Here is a 19,900-nt window from a genome sequence, read left to right as displayed (position 1 = left end):
TGTATATCATTTGACCAGTTAATAATAAAGATATTGCTATTAGTGTAGCTCGTAAAACTGTTCCTACATAATTTTAGAAAATTTTCATTCGTCCTATGTTGGATTTTAATAGAGATTTTGGTTCTTTCAAAACAGTATTTTCAAATTTGTATTCCTAGTTTTATTTGATGCAAGAGAACAAGAGAAATTAACAAAGTGGAAACACCAATAAAGCATATTCTATTCTCAAATGAGGCTACCACTTAGAGCTATCTTTATCCCTGATTTTTAAGGGGTTCTTAAGAAGTGTGGGCCCACAAAAAACTAAAACCCACTATTTTCTTCTTTTCTCAAGAGGCGAATTTGGTGTAGTTCTTGTACTGTTCGCGGACCATACTGACACGTGGCGGTTCGCAGTTGGTTAGTTTTTAATTTTTTTTTTTTAAAATTAGACAAAAAAAAAAAAAAAAAACCTCTAATGGGCTCTTAGGGTTAAAGATGCTCTTAGACCATGATTAACCTGAGATTCGTAGGATGGAGTTCTTAGTGGAAATTAAGAAACTATTTCTTAACTTCCGATAAGAGCCACATTCTAAGAACCCCGGGTTAATCATGGTTTTAGGACTCTTGAGGCTACCATTTGCAAAGACATCATTTTACACTCATTGCTATTCATAGACACTCTGTTAGCTGTGTTAAGTCTCCTTGAGCCGGTAGTTCAAAAAAAAAAAGTCTCCTTGAGCCAAAAAAAACAACGACGTCCCTCTCTAAAGGAGACCCAACAAATCAGAGTTGTTTGTTCTAATTGTTCTAAGAGCAGAGATAAACAAAGAAAGCAAGGCATAAACGTAGTGTTATTAGGGAGACTCATGTAAGAATCATAGAGTATAGTAACATATCTACATTCCTTTATTATAAAATTGCGTATCTAGGTTTAGAATATCGGTTAAACTTGTATATAAACAATTTCGTGTTGTGTAAGTAAGATGACAGAAGATTCTCTTTAGCCGTTTCTCATAATAGTATATCCTAAACAGAGAAAAGCAGATTCTTTATATATATTTTTAGGTTTATTTTTCGTCAATGTCAACAAACCAACTCTAAATCTGTGGTAAAATAGAAAAGAAACCTAACTAGAATGAGAGAAAGAGCCAAAAATATGAAAAGTCTGTCAAGTGAGTGATGCTAACATAAGAAAGCGTCAATATCCTTTGTTCTTGTCTTCTATCTTCTCTGGAAATTGAGGAATTTGACTGAAAGTGCGAATCCAGAGAAGAAGAGAGCGCAAAATCCGACAAGAACAGCAGCAGATACACCTATCATGTCTGGCTTGAACCCAAAGTACTGTTCAATAAACTGCTTGACCGTGCCATGGAACATTGGCTCCTTGATGATGCTCTCCACGTCACCAAGCTGTGAAAGGATCACTCCTTGAAGTGTCCACGCCACTGGACATATGTAATAGAACCATATCCACCACACTGGAATCAACTGAAACAACAACAACATTATACACAACTGATTAGTCATATCTCTATCTTAACTACATTTTCACTTGATATAGTTGAATACTAACAGGTTTTTGGACGAGGAAACCAGATAGGAGATTCCAGAGAGAGTAAAACGCTGAGGAGATAACAGCGGCTAAGTGCTGATTCGGGGTGAGACCAACCGCCATCATGCCGTAGAAGGTGAAGTAGGTGAAAGTGAGGAACATGAACACCAAGTAGAGAACAAACTTACTCAACGTTCTTTCAAAACCAATGGTGAAGTATGTGATGACACCATAGAGAATGGTTTGGGTGAGAATGTAAGGTATCTCCACAAGCCCTTGAGCTGCTGCATATGGGATTGGACCATACATTCCCGCCGCTTTCTCTCTATAGAAAACCGTTCTTTCGATCGAAACGATCGGTTGTACTGATGAAGCATTACTAACTCCAAGAAACAAGCAAGCCGAGTAAAGTGCTCCCATTATAGTGACCAAATCTTGTGTGGAAGTTCTCTTGGAACCAATGTCCCAGAAGACCGTGCCGAGTATAATGGCGGCGACCGTTGTGAATATCAATCTCACAAGATTGTATTCTGGACTTCTCCAGTAGACGAGGTTCTGTTTCCAGAGGCAGAGTAGAAACTGAGAGAGTTGGTTTTGTGAGTATATTGAATCGAATTTTATTGGCTCTGAGCCTTCTGGTGGAACACTGAGTTGCTTGATGTTTGCCTCCACTTCTCTGTTTAGGGTTAGAGATCAATTTCTTATATTGATTAATAAAAGAGATTGAAAAATGAGTTGTGATAGTTACCTAAACTGTTCAGATTTTTTGTATAAATCAGCGAAGTCCATGCTATATTTCTCCTCCAAAGAAGGTGTAGTTACTTCAAGCATCCATGTTGCTGGGTTGTAGCCACTTGAGATTCCAGGGACTCCATTAATACCCTGTAGAAGATTTAGGGTTTTGAAATAACAGTTTCTTGGGTGACAAGCAACTAAGTAGAGAAGGGCAAAACAAGTACCTGAAAGTAGTCTACCATAACCTGGGAGTGTTCACCTAACTTCCCACCATATATAACCTGTCCTCCTCGTTTCATCAGAAGCAGCTGTATTTTCAAGATTAAGCAAAAAGAACACAAGTTAAGATCACCAATTGATAATAATACTTGTATCCCAAGAAAACTTAGGGCAAACCTCGTCAAAAGCCTCAAAAATATCAATGCTGGGTTGATGAATGGTGCAAACCACTGTTCTACCAGTGTCAACAGTGTTCCTAACCGTTCTCATAACAATTGCAGCTGCTCTTGCATCAAGACCAGATGTTGGTTCATCCATGAAAATAATCGATGGATTCGCCACTAACTCAACAGCAATTGTTAAACGTTTCCTCTGTTCTGTTGACAGTCCTGTTGTACCAGGTAAACCTACTAACGCATATCTCAGACTATCAAGCTCCACTAGTCTCATAACTTCTTCCACAAATTCCTAACAAAACTCAAAAACATATCATTAGTATTTAAATAACAGTTTACTTGGGATACAAGCAACTATGTAAAGTCTCATTCATGCTTACCTTTTTCTTTTCTTTGCTGATCTCTTTAGGAAGACGAAGCCTAGCAGAGAACCAAAGGGACTCTTCAACAGTGACTTGGGGAGAATGTATATCATTTTGCTCAACATATCCAGAGATTCTAGCGAATGTTTGTTGTTCTTTTTGGTAACCAGAGATTCTGATATCTCCCTCGGTATATCCACCGGTCTTTCGACCCGCAAGAACATCCATCAATGTAGTTTTTCCGGCACCACTTGATCCAACTAAAGCTGTAAGAACGCCAGGGGAGAAGACTCCACTCACGTTTGATAACAGTTGTAGTCTTGTCTCTGGTACACCTTGAGAACGCATTTCCTGACATTTCAAAAATATAATCTTAAATTTTGTAACCATATAGGACTAATACATACAATGAAAGTGAATCTTACTTTTGGCATGTCAACATAATAGTTAACATTGTGGAAAGTCATTGTTAATGGTTTGAACGGAAGAATCATTCCTTTCTTCTCATTTCTTCCTTGTCTTGCATTTGATACAGAAGCAGTCTGGGTTTCTTCATTGAGATCTTCTAAAACAACTGCTCGAGCCTTTTTTAGAGCTGCAAGAGTAAGAAAAAAGACAAAAAGCTTCACAATATTGCTACAGTGATATATATACAAGAAAGGATCATTAGATAATAATAGAAAGACTCTCACGGTTAAGGTAAGCCAAGGCGAGAGTAACAATGTTGTTGAAGAGAAGTGCATAACAAATGAGTACACCAACTCCAATCCAATACCAGTTGTCATTTGTGGGGAAACTTCGTAGCTTGAGAAAGTTGAATCCAATTGTAGTATTCGATATAGCTGATGGCTGCTTGATGTGCAAGAAAAAGTCTATAGTTTAGCATTGTATATACTCAAATATTATTAACTTAGATATGAGATTATTGAACACACCTCCATCCACCTCGTGGCTGTGAATTCATTGACCGCAATGGCACGTTGCCCATATGATAAAGGTGATATCCAAAAACCCCAAGTCCACCAGGGTTTAATATCATCTGTCAAAGGATGCTAGGGTTTTAGTATAACAATTTTATTATGTATGAAGTAAAGTAGTAATAACCAACCTTTTGGAATAACGAATCCTCCAAGCAAGAACACTGCCAAGATTGATGCAGATCCGAATGTATTAGCAATGACCATGTCCCTTGCTACAGAAGCCAGCATACGAAACAAACCTAGAGCCATTTGATGCACCGAGAAGAGGAGTAACATGTATCGGAAAAACCTAAAAGAACAAAAAGATTTTTTTTATTTTCTGACATTGAAACCATAAAATAAAAAGAAGGATGTCTAGAAAAATGACCAACCTGCCTGCTGAGGGAGCAAGTCCCACACTATAGTATACCACACAAGTCCAGACAACAGCTTCAAGGATAGAGTAAGGCACACGCAAGATCCAGCTAGCAATAGACCAGGACCAAGCTGGATGAAACGAGTTATCCCTTTGCTTGTAGAAAACTGGGAGACGCGATATCATGAGAGGCAGTTCAGAGAAACCATTGAACATCATGTGTACTAGGCCAAAGAAAAGACAAGACAGATACTCGTTTCCATATGCTTCGTTTGTTGGGTGTAATCTAGTTCTCAAAAACACCGTGGCTGTCACAAATCCCACAAATGCAACCTTCATGGAATATGTTTCCATGTCAGAAACATAGAAGCTATACAACGATGTAATGATAATTGGTAGACTTATTATTATTATTATTATTATTACCTGACATGTCCTGAAAGTGTAAAGAAACCTGTGCCGGTTGATCAATAGTATCTCTCGTTCGAAGCAAACTTTAAGGTTCTCCCATCCTGATATGGCAAACTGTGTTCGGCACAAAGCTGAAGGATCCGCAGATGACTTATCAAATGGTGTTGCAAGCTTTGAATCTGCTGCATACCCGTAATTCGAGTTGCGGAACGCAGCTGCTATGTCCGAGACAGGAATGAATTGATAAGGCTTAGAAGGATCTGCCCAGTACTGAGCTTGATCCTTTTTGGACGTCACCTGCATGCATAACAACATTATAAAACATAAGAATATATTTTTTGGCTACCATGTGACAAAAAAAAAAAATTATAAAACACAAGAATATATTTAGAAAGAGTTAGGATGTATTATACCTCTTGGAGAAAATCTGCAACACCTTTACGTGGTGGGAGACGGAATCCTAGAGACTCGAAAAATCCAACCACATCTTGACGAGGACCTTGATAAACCATGTAACCTTCTGATAGGAGGATCAAATCGTCAAAGAGATCAAATGTTTCCGGTGCAGGCTGAAGAAGTGCCATGAGAACCGTTCCATCCATTAGATGGACAAAGTTTCTGACACATTTCACAATCTGGAAAGTTGTTGAGCTATCAAGACCAGTAGATATTTCATCCATAAACAAAGTCTTTCTTGGACCAACAGTCATCTCCCCTGCATCAAGGTTTGTAAGTTAGACTAATGGATAAGTGAGAATAGATAAGTTCAAAGAGAGTGAAAGAGACCTGTTGTCACTCTTTTCCTTTGACCTCCTGAAACACCTCTCATCATATCATTACCAACCATTGTATCTGAACATACATCAAGACCAAGCACTCTAAGCACATAATCCGTGGAAACACTATGCTTACTACCACTGACAGAAGCAGCCTGTAACAAATAAAAAAAGAGTTGGTGGTTGTGGCTTATAAATCATAAACTAATCAAAGAAAGTTAAAGAGTTATATGATGCTGACCTTCATGAAAGCATCAATTTCAGAAGAGGGATGTATACCCCTCTCTTTCTCTAATCGGGTTAGATCTTTCATGTAACCTATAATGTAAACAAGAAACACTTGAGGACACTTCACTTTAATAAGTAAATATAGTAAAGTGGTAAATACTAACCTGCAAATCCTTCGCTTGCACCCTGACATCTCGCAGCAAAATCAAGTGTTTCACGAACAGTGAGTTCAGCAATGTGATTATCTGTTTGACTAATATATGCTGAAGTCCTTTTTACATGGAACTCATCAAGATTCTCTCCATTGTAAGTGATGTTACCTGAATTCTGTAAAAACAAAAAAATAACTTTATAACAAATAAAAAGATAAATCTCAAGGCTCATGTGAATAACAAACAAACAAACAAAGGAGATATCAAACATGTGATATATACGAGCATAGTAGATAATTTCACGGGTTAATTAACTGACCTTCAAACTTTTATCAAGCTTCCCTGCAAGAGCAAGAAGTAAAGTCGACTTCCCCGAACCGGGTGGTCCTAATAGCAAAGTCATCCTTCAAGAATAGCAACACTGTTAGTGTTTATTGTGACATAGTAATAGTAATCTAAACATTGTATTTCATTCACCTTCCTGGTTTGATAATCCCACTGATATCTTTCAAGATAGTTAGCTTGTGTTTTCTAGTCTTCATTATCCTCAAGCTGCTTAAGAGACGCTACAGAAAAAACAAAGAGATACAATATTAGAAACAAAAGGTTACGTGTGGAACAAGATAGTCAAAAAAAAGAAAGACAAACCTCAATGAAATCACGAGATACGTTAACCAAAGTAGGTAAAGCTCTTGTACCAGCTTGAACCTCAGCTTCAACATTCAAATGCTCAAACCGGACTTCAATCTTGGGAACTTCCATTCCAACTCTACAAATAAAACAACACCAAGATTATATCAAAGATCCATCGAATATCAAAAATTAAAATAAAACCTAAAAATAGAAACAAACCTATCGAGACGTTCTTTAATGGCAGAGAGGAGCTTGTAATTATCCTGATCGCTAGTGGCAAGAGCTTGACGAACAACCATCTCACGATCAGAACGATCAAGCTTCCTAACGTCAATGGTCTGCACGACGTTCCCGTCTGCGTAACCAGAAGTCTGCGCCTGCGACGTTTGCGACCGACGCAGAACCGCGAGATGGCTCCCTTGTCTCTGCGACGGTAACCTTCCTACGGCGGCCCATCTCAGATCTTCTTCGTCCTGTTCAACTGTCTCGGCGTTCGACGGCCGCGCGAACGATTGTCTACCTGTCTCAACGTCGATGTCGAAATACTCACTCCCGTTCCACGCAGCCGCCATGGCTCTTTTCTCCGATCTGAGAGAGAGAGGTTTGTTTCTCTCCGTAAAAAACGTTTGTATGATTTATTTTCTTGAGTGATTCAGTTAGATAAATATGTGTAAGCTGAATATAAAGAGTCCATGATCCCCGGGGAAACAATATTTGAAGGCTAACTAAATGACAATATTACCCTTACTTTTAAAACTGTTTTGTGTTCGTAGTCGAGGGTATAAAAGGAGTTATACGGTACTTAAAACCCTGTCCAGCTTTGTTTGTCCTGTTCTCACTCTGTATAGACACGTGTTTATACGTTTTTCCTTCTAGAAGTTCTTTTTTGTGTGTACTTTTTTTTTTGGAACGTAAATTGTGATTTTTATTTGTTTTCTGATAATTAAAGCATGCAATGAATTTGTATTATGTTTTTAGTTTTGGAATTGCTTCGTTTAGGGAAATTAATACCTAGGTTGCACGGAAGCTTCATCGGACGTCCGCTTCCCACTTCGGAACCGGAATCGGAATCAGAACCTTGTGAAGCTTACAGAATCTCGCTTCCAAAAGGCTTCTAAAATATTCTCTTTAAAAACACGTTGGAAGCTTACAATTCCGTTTTGGAATCATGCCTCCACATTTTTTTAAGAACACGATGTCATAAATCAAAACAAAAAAAATTAAAATTCATAGTTTTAATTTATATAAAATCTAAATTTTAATAGTAATGAAATAGAGAGAATTAAAATATATAAATATTTAAACTAATACTATGAAGTATCTTTATGCATAGAGGTTTTTATTAAAGATATATCATAGATTCAAATATATTGTGTCAATTATTTATGAAGTATTAAAAATAATTAATATAATGATTTTTTTAAACTTAATTTATGTGTATTTTCACAGTTTTAATAAGAAATCATTTCAAAATTATTATAAATTAATAAATACTTAATTATAAGTTTAAATCATATAATTTTAGTCCTAAATTTTATAAAATTTTCTTATATTTTAATATATATATATATATGGATATACGCTTCCAATACATACCCGCTTCCTAATTTTTTAAAAAATCTCGCTTCTGCGTTTCCATACGCTTCCGGTTCCACGTACCCGCTTCCGTTTCCATGTAACATAGATTAATACTGAGGAAAAGATCTCAAAGGCGGTGAAAATACTTTCCATTAATGGGTTTTAACTGTTATTAAGACTTAAAATTAAACGGTGGAAATTTAAACCAAAAACTTTAAAATAATAATTCAAATTTTGATATATATATATATATATATATGTATATTACTTTAATTTAAATTCTTATCTTAAAATTTATTTATATTTCAAAAGTTTTACTAATTACCAAAACTTTTGAAAAATATTAATAACTTATATATCACCATTAAAATAATATACATATATATATATCAAATTAATAAAAAAAAAACTAAACATAAGTACAAGTATTTCTTACATCAACTTATATATCATACTTATATATATAATCAAAATTAATCGTAAGTGTACATTAACAAATACAAAATAAAGCAATACTAAACAAATAAATATTTTGTTGATAGTTAAATGATTCATTTTATTTAAATTTATCGGTACATTAGGTTAATATTGATTTTTGCTAGTCTAACATATTTAAACTAAAACCAACAAAAAAATTCAAAATTTATTAGAATTTATCTATTTTAATAAAGATATCTTTAAAACTAAAAAAATAAGAGATAAATAAATAACCATTAAATACAGTTTAATGTAAATAGAATTATTTTTATAAAAGTGTAATCCTAGATTTACTAAAATTTAAATTAAATTAAAAAGAAATAGTTAAACTAAATATGAAACAAGACTACAAAAAATATATTTATAGTTTTTTAAAACCAATGAAGTTAAAATATAAAAATAATAACTTCAAAATATAAATTAAGCTTTTTAAAAATAAATTAAAAATTAAAATTATTATTTTGTGCAATGTGCAGAAAAACTACTAGAATTTATAATTAAACTAGATATTCTTTGTGAAGTGATCTGCATACATGTAATCACCACATTCAATTTCAACAAAAAAGATGACAGCGTTTTGAAAAATATGACATGACAATAACTTAATTGTGACATGTACAATTTTTTTTATAAAAATTAATATTTTTGGTAATGTTGTTTCAATACAGCAATGACTACTACCTCAATAATATAAAACTTCTATATAAATATTTAATTTAGTCAAAATCATTAAAATATATTAATAACAAATAACTCATATATCACTACTGAATTAATATATATCATATTAATAAAAAAATAAACTAAATAATTATGAATATAGTTTTTTTTTACATCAACTTATATAATATTCCTTATAAAGATATAAATTTTGCACAAATCTCTATAACATTATTTGAGAAGTTAGTTTATTATGTGTTGCGCTCACGTTAATTCTCACGATGGTTGATTACATAGATACCATTAATGAACTAAATTTTTTATATATGATTGATATTAATAATGTATTTCCTTTTTTCATAAAAAGATTTTAGTTAAATTTTTAATTTAATTTTCTTTTTTAAAAACAAATAAATAAAAAACGAAATATTAATAAAATATAAACATATAAAATTTTAAATATAACGAACTTTAATTATTTTTTTAAGTTTTCCTAAAACAACCTAAATAAAAAGGAAAATATATAAACTTTTAATATATATATATATATATATATATATATAACGTAAATTGTCAAAAATTATAAATATAAATTATTTAAAAAATATTCTTCTAATATATAATAATATTTTTTACTTGGAGTATTAACTTTAATATATTTTATTGTTATTCCTTTTCAATAATAACATTTTAGTTAACTTTTTAATTTAATTTTCCCTTTTGAAGAAACACAAAAATAGAAAATAAATATTAATAAAATATAAACAATGAAATTTTTCTATACAAAGAAATTTATTTATTTTTCTAAAAAATCATAAATAAAAATAAAGAAAATATAAAATTTTACTATATATGTATATATAACGTAGCTTCACAAAAAAAATGAAAATATAATTTCTTTTCGAAATCTTCTTCTATAAAATTATCCCCCTTTTCATTTTGTAAAATTTTTTTTACTATCCATCTTGCCGTAGCATTATAAACTGTATTGTTACTTTGCTACTATCAACATAAATCTGATAATATTTTTAATTTGAATATAATAACTTTGATATATTCATTGTTATTTCATTCTTTTATTAAAACTTTAATAAGCTTTTTAACATAAATTTTATTTTTACAAAAACACATAAATAATGAAAAGGTATATATATACATAATAGAAATTATATAGATTCTATATATAAATTTTTTTATTCTTTGTATTAGTTAAAAACATAAAAAAAAGAAATATATATAAGCTTTAAGATATACTTTACAAAATAAAGTGAAAATAAAATAATATAGGTATCTTTATTCAAAAATAATAATTTTATTATAAATATATTTTATATAAAATGATTAATAATAATTTTGACAACATATAGTTATTATATAATTTTTTTTTCAAAAACAAACAATTAGATTTTGTGACTATTTTAATGTATTTTAAAACTAAATACATATATTAAAATGTAAGGCTAATAAACAAGAAAAACAATATTTTTACGATGAATATTAGTTTGACTAAATGATTATAATTTAATATCAAAAATAATCATATAATATCATTTTTATTTTTATTTTATAATTAATAACTTAAAACTGAATAAACAATTCAAACAATGTTAGAATGAAAATTAAACTTATTAATATTGCTTGATCTGAACTAAATATAAGCAAACTGACGGGGTGAAAACATATGAGTTTTTGGTGTAACTATCTTATGAATCAATAATCAATACTAACAAGGTTATTCTTATTTTAGTCTAATTGTAATAAAATCTTTTGATTCATTTGAAAAAAAATAGAACCCAATATACCAAAACATAAATAACCAAACTAATCAAAATATGAAGAATCAAATAAACCAATTGTTATGATTTAATTATTTTATATATCCATAAATGTGCCTGAATTTTTAAAATATTACAAGTTATGTTTATTTATGGAATCTTGATTTAATATATTTTTCCTATTTTTTTCTGAAACAACATATATCAAATATACAAATTTACAAAATATATGTGCAAATTAAAGTTTATACCCGTGTATGAGCACAGAAAAATCACCTAGTTAATTATAAGTGTCCATCAACAAATACAAAACTAAAAGAACACTAATAATATATATTTTTTAGTAGCTAAATGATATAAATTTTATTTAAATTTATCGATTCATTAGGTTAATTAACAAATTCATTTTTTCTTAGTTTAAAATATTTTAACTAAATAAAAATCAAAAATTTATTTGAAATTATATATACATATACATAGACTATGTATAAGAGATATATTTAAAATAAATAATCGTTAATATAACATAATTAAAAATCATTTTTATAAAATATAATTTTAACTTTATTAAAATTTAAATAAAATCAAATTGAAATAGTTAAACAAAATCAAAAGAAATAAGACTACAAAAATATGTTTATGATTTTTTTTTCCAAACCATTAAAGTTAAATATAGAAATAATGTTGTCCAGATATACATTAAATTTTATTATAAAATAAAATAGTATTATACTTAAAATTTATATTTTTCTGCATGGCCCAAGAATACTCCTAGTTTAAAAAAAAATTATTTATTTTCTTTTGTTAAAGTTGTTACATCTCGACTGATCAACCCTATATTAGACACATTTTTCATTTGAGTCACACTTTATTTAATGTGTTCATTATGTATTTACTCTATTAACTAATTTTTGTAAAACATTATCTTCCCAATATTGTTTGTATACGTCTTCATTGGCAGACTGGCAGTGTTTGTAATGTATAATAGTTTATTAATGTTATGACATGTTTATCAATGTCATGTTTGAGAAATAAGCTAATATAATTATTCCAACATTCTTTTTAAAAGTTTTTTAGGAAATAAAACAATGAAAAGTATCATCCTACAACTACGAGATAGACTGTCGATGACTGATTGTATTCCGGCGTTCTTCCTAAAGTACGTATCTGGTTTATCTAGAGATGATATGGTATCTCTGTTTTTTTTTTCTAGAGTTCTTCCTAAAGTACATATCTTGTTTATCGAGAGATGATATGGTATCTCTGTTTTTGTTTTGTATCTCTGTTTTATCTTATAAATTTGTCCGTAGATTTCTAAATAACACATAACCAAACCACTGAGGAGAGATTAGGTATGTGAGTTCGAGTATCAGTTCGGTTCGGACAGAGTATCTTTTTGTATTTTTAGGTTCACTCTCATAGATTTTATTCTAACAATTTTAAGTACATATCAAGATTGGATAAGAACACTTCAGTTTCAGTCATAATTTGTAATACATTCTAAAACTTATAAAGTAATTATATATCGCTCGAATTCGAACTATTCCGCCAATGCGGATATATCATAAGTTAAAAAAAAAAAACATAGGGAAAAATATGTATTTATATATAACTGGCCATTTAACATGCATATTTAAGTTGATGTAAACAAACATACTTATTTAAGTTTTAGATATTTATTTTTAGTTATTATATTAAAATAAACATGCAATTGAGTATTTGGAATACATATTTATGTTTTAGATATTTATATTCCAAATACTATGTATTCCAAATAGTCAATTTCATGTTATACAAATAATTTATTACTAATTATAAACTAAAATTTTCAAAATAAACAAACGTTATATAAATAATTTATTACTAATTATATCAAATTAATAATGTTATATTCTATGTATAATATTCTAATTTTGCTATTTTATTATTATATAATATAAATGATCAAATTTTATTATTTAGTCGCTACTTTATAACTAAGCAATTATAAATACATGATAAACTTATTTCTTTTCAACTATGCACAACCATACAAAGTTACCGTCTCACTTTTGCAAACTCAGTTTTACTCCCATCCTCCCTGCATTTAACCCAATTACGCCCTGAAAACCTATCAACTTCTTGTAAAACTTTTTTTTAGAAATCACATTTTTTAAAAATAAATATTACACAATTAAAAATACCACGTCAAACGCTGCGTTTCGCTCCCTCGTCGGTTCCTTTCTAACTGTAAGTTCACCTACCTTGGTTCGTTTGCTCCTTTCTTCGATTGTTCTGAACTTGTGACCTTAATCGACAAGTTTCTGGTTCGATCTAAAACCTTAATATATGTCTGTCCAACGAGTCTCCACGGATTCAATAAGCAGTCTCCCAGATGAGGTTCTTGGCAAAGTCCTGTCCTTGCTTCCGACAAAGCAAGCAGCTTCCACATCGGTTCTGTCCAAAAGGTGGAGGAATCTGCTTTCTCTCGTAGACAGCCTCGATCTGAGCGACGACGCAACTGCAACTGGTGATCCACGTGGCTTCCCTGACTTCGTCGACAAAACACTAGCTCTGTTGCGCAATTCCTCAATCATCAAAAGATTCTCTTTGCGCTGTGAGCACACTCACGACGCTTCTCGAGTGGACAATTGGATCCGCACTGTCCTGGAGCGAAGAAGCTTCTCGGAACTTCACTTAGAGAGCGAGTATATCCACGTTATAGAAACAAAGTCCTTCGCGAGCGACACGCTCGTCAAGATGAGGAAGAAAAAGATGATGATGATGATAGTGTTTCTGGTGAGGAAGATGCTATAATTGAAGATGAGCATGAGTATGATGACGACGATAATGATGATATTTTGCCTGATGTTACGAATTTGGTTGCAGGAATAATCAATGTTAAAACTCTTCACTTGTCTCCTAAGTCTCTTGAGGTCAGTTTTGTTATATGTCCTTCTGCTACTTGTGTCAATCTGAAGTGCAAAGTCTTAGAGCAAGCACATCAGTGAACTTCTCATTTTTTATTATTTTAATATTTTTATTTTTCTGTTTTACTTAAAAAAAAAAAAAATTAATATCTGGACCAATTGCGGACGACCATGTGTCATGGGGCCCGCGCTAGCGTGCTTGAACCGATTCACTACGGTGAAACTGGAAGAGGCAGGTTCATAAGTCACAATTATAATAATATTTTTTTTTATATAGTGATGTGTGTGAACCCATTGAATGATCCCTCAATGGGATGCTCTTAGTGTTGTTAGTTATTGCATTTTTTTTTTTTGTTTGTGATAAAATAATGATAAATCTCCAGGTGTTTCACCTATACTGTAAATCAATGCCTGTCTTTCATAAGCTCCTTACTTTGTCTTTTGAGAGTGACAAAGAAAGAGGCTGGCAAGTGGTGCCACTTCTTCTCAACAACTCTCCCAACCTAGAAACTCTAGTCATCAAGGTAGGAAGTACCAGTGTCGTTTGATACATAGACACACACACAATTCGTTTGATTGTTGTTGTTACATGAATTTTGCTTTTCAGGGCCTTGTGCACCGAGTTACAGATAGATGCGGGGACGCCTGTGTTTGCGTCGCTAAGGAGGAGGAAGTATGTTGTTTATCGACATGTCAAGTGAAGGTGCTAAAGGTTTCAGGGTATAGAGGAACACGTAGAGAGCTGAATCAGATGAAGCATTTCTTGGGAAATTTGAAATGTCTTGAAACTGTCAAGGTTGGTGTTGAAGTTGAGAACCACCGAGAAGACAAAAATGTTAACAAGAACTACCAGAGAATCACCAATGCTCTTACTAAGCTTCCCATAGCTTCATCAAATCCATTTCTTTTGATCTACCCTCTTTGTAACTAAGTCATTAGCATGCTTAATGATTATTTAGAAGATAAAACTCTAGTTTTCCCACTACGATATAATCAAAATATTATGCTTGCTATTTATTTGAGGAGAGCGTTAGGTTTGAGTGTATGCGTCGTCAGATTTTAAGGGTCGGTTCGGGTACGTCTTCACAGATTAAAAAAACTGGATTCGAAGACAATCTGTTTTATCATTTTATTCTGGTGGCAAAGTTACAGAGAAAGCAGAAACTATGTTTATTTTCGAAAGTAGATTGATGATAAGCTACATTGCACGTTGATAGCCTAAGATCCGTTATGTATTTCGTATATTTAATTTTTTGGTTTATGCCCCCATTAGTTTTACAAATATTGGTTAGGCATGAGTATGATAAAATGGCTCACTTTACTAAAAGGTGTTAGTGTAATGTGAGTTGGGAATGTGTGAACGAATCGTGATTTCTGCTGCTTTTCCTCTTGCTTTTTTTTTTCGTTGCATGAAACCATGTTTAATTAGCGTTTCCAACTTCCATTTACAATGAGAATGTCTAGACATATAATTACTAAAACTGTTATCTATGAGGATGTCTCTAGTTTGTGATGCATGTGGCTAGCCTGCGGTACATGTGACTTTCTCAGCCACTCGACTGGACTTGGACAGAGGGTTTAATTAAACACAAACATTGGGTGAAGCCGTTAAGGACGTGGGCATGCAAATATCTCAGAAGAATAAATCAAAGCCTTACAAGATCGAGCTGCTAGTTTTGTGGATTTGGTTTTCAAGTCCTATCAGAAATGTAAGAGCAATGTAGAAAAAAATGGATACTTTGTAAATCGTTTCTATGTATGACTAGAAGGATGAAACAAAAACACAGATTCAGTACAATGCTAAGAGTCGTATGATTCACTTGAATTATTATTTTTTGTTGTAAAGGCACTTTAATTATATTTCGAGTCCAGCACTACAAGAAACTTTAAGTATAGACAAACGAAGATCCACATCTCATTCATCCTTCTTCCTCACCATGTCTATATATTTCTAAAGTAAATACTATAATAATTGATTGCTATTTACTTTTAATTTTAAATTAATTTATAATTTGTATGCATCATTTATATTAATAATATTATATTACTTTAATTATACATATGATTTTATATATGTTATATTTAATCGGTTTTGTTGTTATTACAATCGATTTAGTTATCATTTGGGTAAATTGGATTACATTTCTGAATTCAACGGTAATATTTTTTATTCCATATATTAAAATTTTGATTAATTTCTTATTTGCATTTAGGTGGTTATTGTCTTAGATATGTAAATATATTTTATGAAGATTATGTATAACTTAAGATATATTGTGTTTAGAATGAAATATAAAATAAACTAAAGTGTCTGATTCCAAATTACATAAATTAATATAACGATAATATTCTAAAGTATCATGCATATATATATAAATTTTACAAAAGAACTAAATTGTAACAGCTGGTTAATATTTTTTATTTTATTTTTAATATGTTTTGAGTTGTCATATCATTTATATTGATAAAAAAAATTATTATTTTCATAAAATTATATATTCTTAGTGTAGTTAAATCTATAATTTTAGATATAAGTTGGATTAGTCGAGTCACTCATATTGTGAGTATATTTAGTTACATATATTCTTTCAAATTCAAAATGAAGTATAATTATTTTTATTACAACTAAGTCAAATCAGATCAATTTTATTTATCGTTTAAACGTGCATGTATTTTCATAATATTTATCAGATTATATGATGATGTGTTTAGAAAACATATTAGAAAATAAAGCGATGATCAATAGAAAATTACATGCATATGTAGCTGATACATTTTTGGGAAAATTTTATGTTTACCACTTTCATGTTACCACTTTTCATCTTTACCTTCACTAAAGGAACATTTTAAAAAATATCTTCTTCATTAAGTGGCAAAAGACTCTTATATCATTGTTCTATATATATATAATAACTCTATTTAAATAAAAAAATAAAAAACATAATTTTTTTTATGTTTTCGAATTATACTTTTCAAATTCGATCTTTCAATAATTTTTTTTTGAATTTTTTTTTATTTATTTTATTTTAAAAATATTTATTTATGTATTTTTTAGAATCCTAAATTTAATATTCCAAAAACCCTACCCTACCTCTCAACTTTAAACTTTAAGTCTAGATTAGTTAACTCTAGGGGTATAAGTGTCTTTTATCTTTCATTAAAAGTGAAGGTAAAAATGATTAGTGTAGACATAAAAATGATACTATGAAAATGGTATTTGTGGCAATTTTCCTACATTTTTGGATGGCCATGAACACATATCAATATTTAAAATGACTAAAATATTTTCTAAATTCTAAAGTAATAAAATAAATATACTATTAGATTTATCGGTTATCCATTTATCGGTTTTAGCCTTTGCTAGGGTTTATATACTTTTGTTTCTCTGACTGCGAGGTTGCGACGGCCGACGGGCTTGACAAAAGCAAGACAACCAGATCAAACTGAGACTAAATTTTTGGGTTTTATTGAAGGGTTTCTTTTACAATAATGGATATGATCAGTTCATTGCCTGATGATCTGATCTTGAAGATATTGTCATTCCCTCGAACAGAAGTTGCTATAACCACAGGCCTTTTGTCAAAAGGTTGGCGTGATGTTTGGAAACATGTGCCAAAGCTTGAGTATTATCAGAGGGGATTAGGTGGGTCAGCTAACACAGGTAAAATAATCATAAATATTTGTTTTGTAGGTAAAACAGTACATAATCGATAGCTTAAATGGTTGTTGTGTAGGTTTTGGCACTCCCATGCAGGGCCGTGCCTGAGTAAAAGCCAATCAAGCATATGCTTGGGGTCTTGAAAAATTATATAAATATTAGGAGCCAAATCCTAACAGAAATAACTAAGTGGCTAGGTTGGTAATGTACTTATTAGAAGTATATAAGAGCATCTTTATCCGGGTATACTAGAGGGTTTCTTAGCCTGTGGGTCCCGCGTAGGACCCACTTTTTTTAAAGAAACCGGTTACAAAAACTACTAAATAGTAGTCGGTTCTTAAGGGTTTCTTACACTGTTCGCGGGCCCCACTAACACGTGGCGGCTCACGATTGGTTCGTTATTTTTTTTTTTAATTCGAAAAAGTAAAAAAAAAAAATTTAAGAAACCCCATTTGGGGTTTCAGGGATAATGATGCTCTAAGGTGCCCAGTTCGATTCTTCACCTAAACATTTTAAATTCTCATAGTTTTGGGGGGGCCAAATTAATAATTGGGCTTTAGGGCCTAAAATTCTCAGGCACGGCCCTGCCCCCATGTTCCACTTTTGTTCAAAACTTTTTGCTATTACACAAGGCTCATGTCCTAAAAACCATGCATGTCAGATTTGCCCAAAATCATCGTCCTACAGATATTGAAATATGGTGAGGTGTTATTGGTTTATATATTTTGATTGATTTAGAAATCTATATAGTATTTATAAATCCAAGTAAAATATGCAAATCCGTAGTTTTTCCCTTGGATTTGATTCTTTGTACCTTTAACTAAAAAAATCCAAACAAATCCATTCAAATCCATTATAAAATCAAATATATTAGTAAATCCGTACGATTGAATAACTCTTGATTTGATATAGAATTTATGAATCATTAAATCAATAACACATGATTTTAATACAGATTTGAAAATCATAGAACCAATAACACTTGATTTAGTTCGAATTTTTAAATCCACTAAAATACAACAACCAATAACCCATAGAGTTGCAATTTCTCGTGATGTGCGCAAACTTCGTTTTCACAATTATCCATTCGGTCCAAAGGAGGCCATACGGTTGCCTGGGAGTCTGTATACATGTCAAACCCTTGTGACGTTACGCCTACTCTATACTTTCATTGTGGATGTTCCTTTGACAATTTGTTTCCCGTCACTCAAGACTTTGAGGCTTAGACGTGTGGAATTTTCAAACGATGAAATCGTTCCTAGGATTCTATCTGGTTGCCCTGTCCTTGAAGACCTAACTGTGGTTAGAGAACACAATGGAAGCGTGAAAAATATCACAATCATGGTTCCTTCATTGCTGAGATTAACAGTTTTGGACTTCAAATTTGGTTCTCAAGTTCCAGGAAATGATGTTGGGTTTGTGATCAAAGCTTCTTTAAAGTAGTTGACGGTTGTTAGCCAAGTAAGTTGGGTTTGTTCATTAGTTAATATGCCAAACCTCGTGAAGGCTAACATCAAGCTTCCTCCACCTGGTGATTCTAAGAAGCTTCTAGAATGTCTTACCTCAGCTAAACACCTTTCCTTATGTGCAATACCATCAACGGTAACAATCTATGCATTTTTGTGATCATATATATATATATATATACTCTCTTTTTTTAACTAATAGTTACATTAACTTGTGATGATGCCATTTGCAGTTTTCATATCCTATTGGCGTCTTCCATCATCTCGTTTCTCTAAAACTGTGTACATGCTGTTCAGTTTGGTTCTGTCTTATACTCAGATCGGATATAGTTGTTACCTAGCATATTTTACTAGGTATATAATGTTGATTAAAATCACTAGTTTAAAAATATAATATTATACTAGTAAAAAACATCATATACTAGATAATATAAAAATAATTATCTAGGTGATTTCCCGTGCTCATGCACGGAATGCACGGAAAACATTTACAAAATAATAAAATCATTATAATTGATTAGCTTTTTATTTCTAATTATTGATAAGTTTAAATTATTTTCTACTTTATATATTAGAAAGAAAAATATAATACTGTTTTAAATTACATTATTTCATTATCTTAATTAAATATATGATTTTAGGTATAATAGTTTGGATCAATTAAGTTATGTTTGGTATGTTGACTTGTATCTTTTTCCAATTGAATTTTAATCATACTAAATCAGATTATATATAATTTAAATTACTTTCTAAGATTTTTAAATATGTATTTATAAATGTATAACTTTTGTTTTGGCTTAAATTTATGAGAAAAAG

At 31.2% G+C, this 19,900-nt stretch overlaps 1 protein-coding gene and 2 pseudogenes across 1 annotated transcript; 2 read left to right on the top strand and 1 right to left on the bottom strand.

Moving 5' to 3' along the window:
• Positions 1 to 1,015: 1,015 nt before the first annotated feature.
• LOC125585239 (ABC transporter G family member 31) lies at positions 1,016 to 7,933 on the bottom strand. The gene is made up of 20 exons (XM_048753949.1): positions 6,781 to 7,933; positions 6,577 to 6,697; positions 6,406 to 6,494; positions 6,248 to 6,332; positions 5,941 to 6,103; positions 5,790 to 5,866; positions 5,559 to 5,703; positions 5,186 to 5,487; positions 4,788 to 5,069; positions 4,378 to 4,694; positions 4,135 to 4,295; positions 3,962 to 4,065; positions 3,719 to 3,875; positions 3,452 to 3,621; positions 3,045 to 3,377; positions 2,666 to 2,956; positions 2,494 to 2,577; positions 2,283 to 2,416; positions 1,556 to 2,210; positions 1,016 to 1,470 (listed from the first exon to the last, which is right to left on the bottom strand). The coding sequence occupies exons 1-20, from the start codon at positions 7,131 to 7,133 to the stop codon at positions 1,204 to 1,206; spliced, it is 4,290 nt and encodes a 1,429-aa protein (XP_048609906.1). The 5' UTR covers positions 7,134 to 7,933; the 3' UTR covers positions 1,016 to 1,203.
• Positions 7,934 to 12,969: 5,036 nt separating this feature from the next.
• LOC106450060 lies at positions 12,970 to 14,975 on the top strand (annotated as a pseudogene).
• A 3,340-nt stretch (positions 14,976 to 18,315) lies between these two features.
• Positions 18,316 to 19,290, top strand: LOC106448765 (annotated as a pseudogene).
• The last annotated feature ends 610 nt before the right edge of the window (positions 19,291 to 19,900 follow it).

The sequence above is a fragment of the Brassica napus genome, chromosome C4 (genome assembly GCF_020379485.1).
Source record: "Brassica napus cultivar Da-Ae chromosome C4, Da-Ae, whole genome shotgun sequence".
Classification (NCBI taxonomy): Eukaryota; Viridiplantae; Streptophyta; class Magnoliopsida; order Brassicales; family Brassicaceae; genus Brassica; species Brassica napus.
Note: the sequence above shows the minus strand (reverse complement) of the source record. Positions and strands in the feature narration are given on the sequence as shown.

What these genes read in the sequence shown, in the direction of transcription:
- LOC125585239 (XM_048753949.1), bottom strand. Translation starts at nt 7,133, where the DNA reads ATGGCGGCTGCGTGGAACGGGAGTGAGTATTTCGACATCGACGTTGAG. An exon ending in TTTTTGAGGCTTTTGACGAG is followed by an intron (nt 2,578 to 2,665) that starts GTTTGCCCTAAG and finishes TTGAAAATACAG; the next exon opens with CTGCTTCTGATGAAACGAGG. An exon ending in GTTTCCTCGTCCAAAAACCT is followed by an intron (nt 1,471 to 1,555) that starts GTTAGTATTCAA and finishes TTGTTGTTTCAG; the next exon opens with TTGATTCCAGTGTGGTGGAT.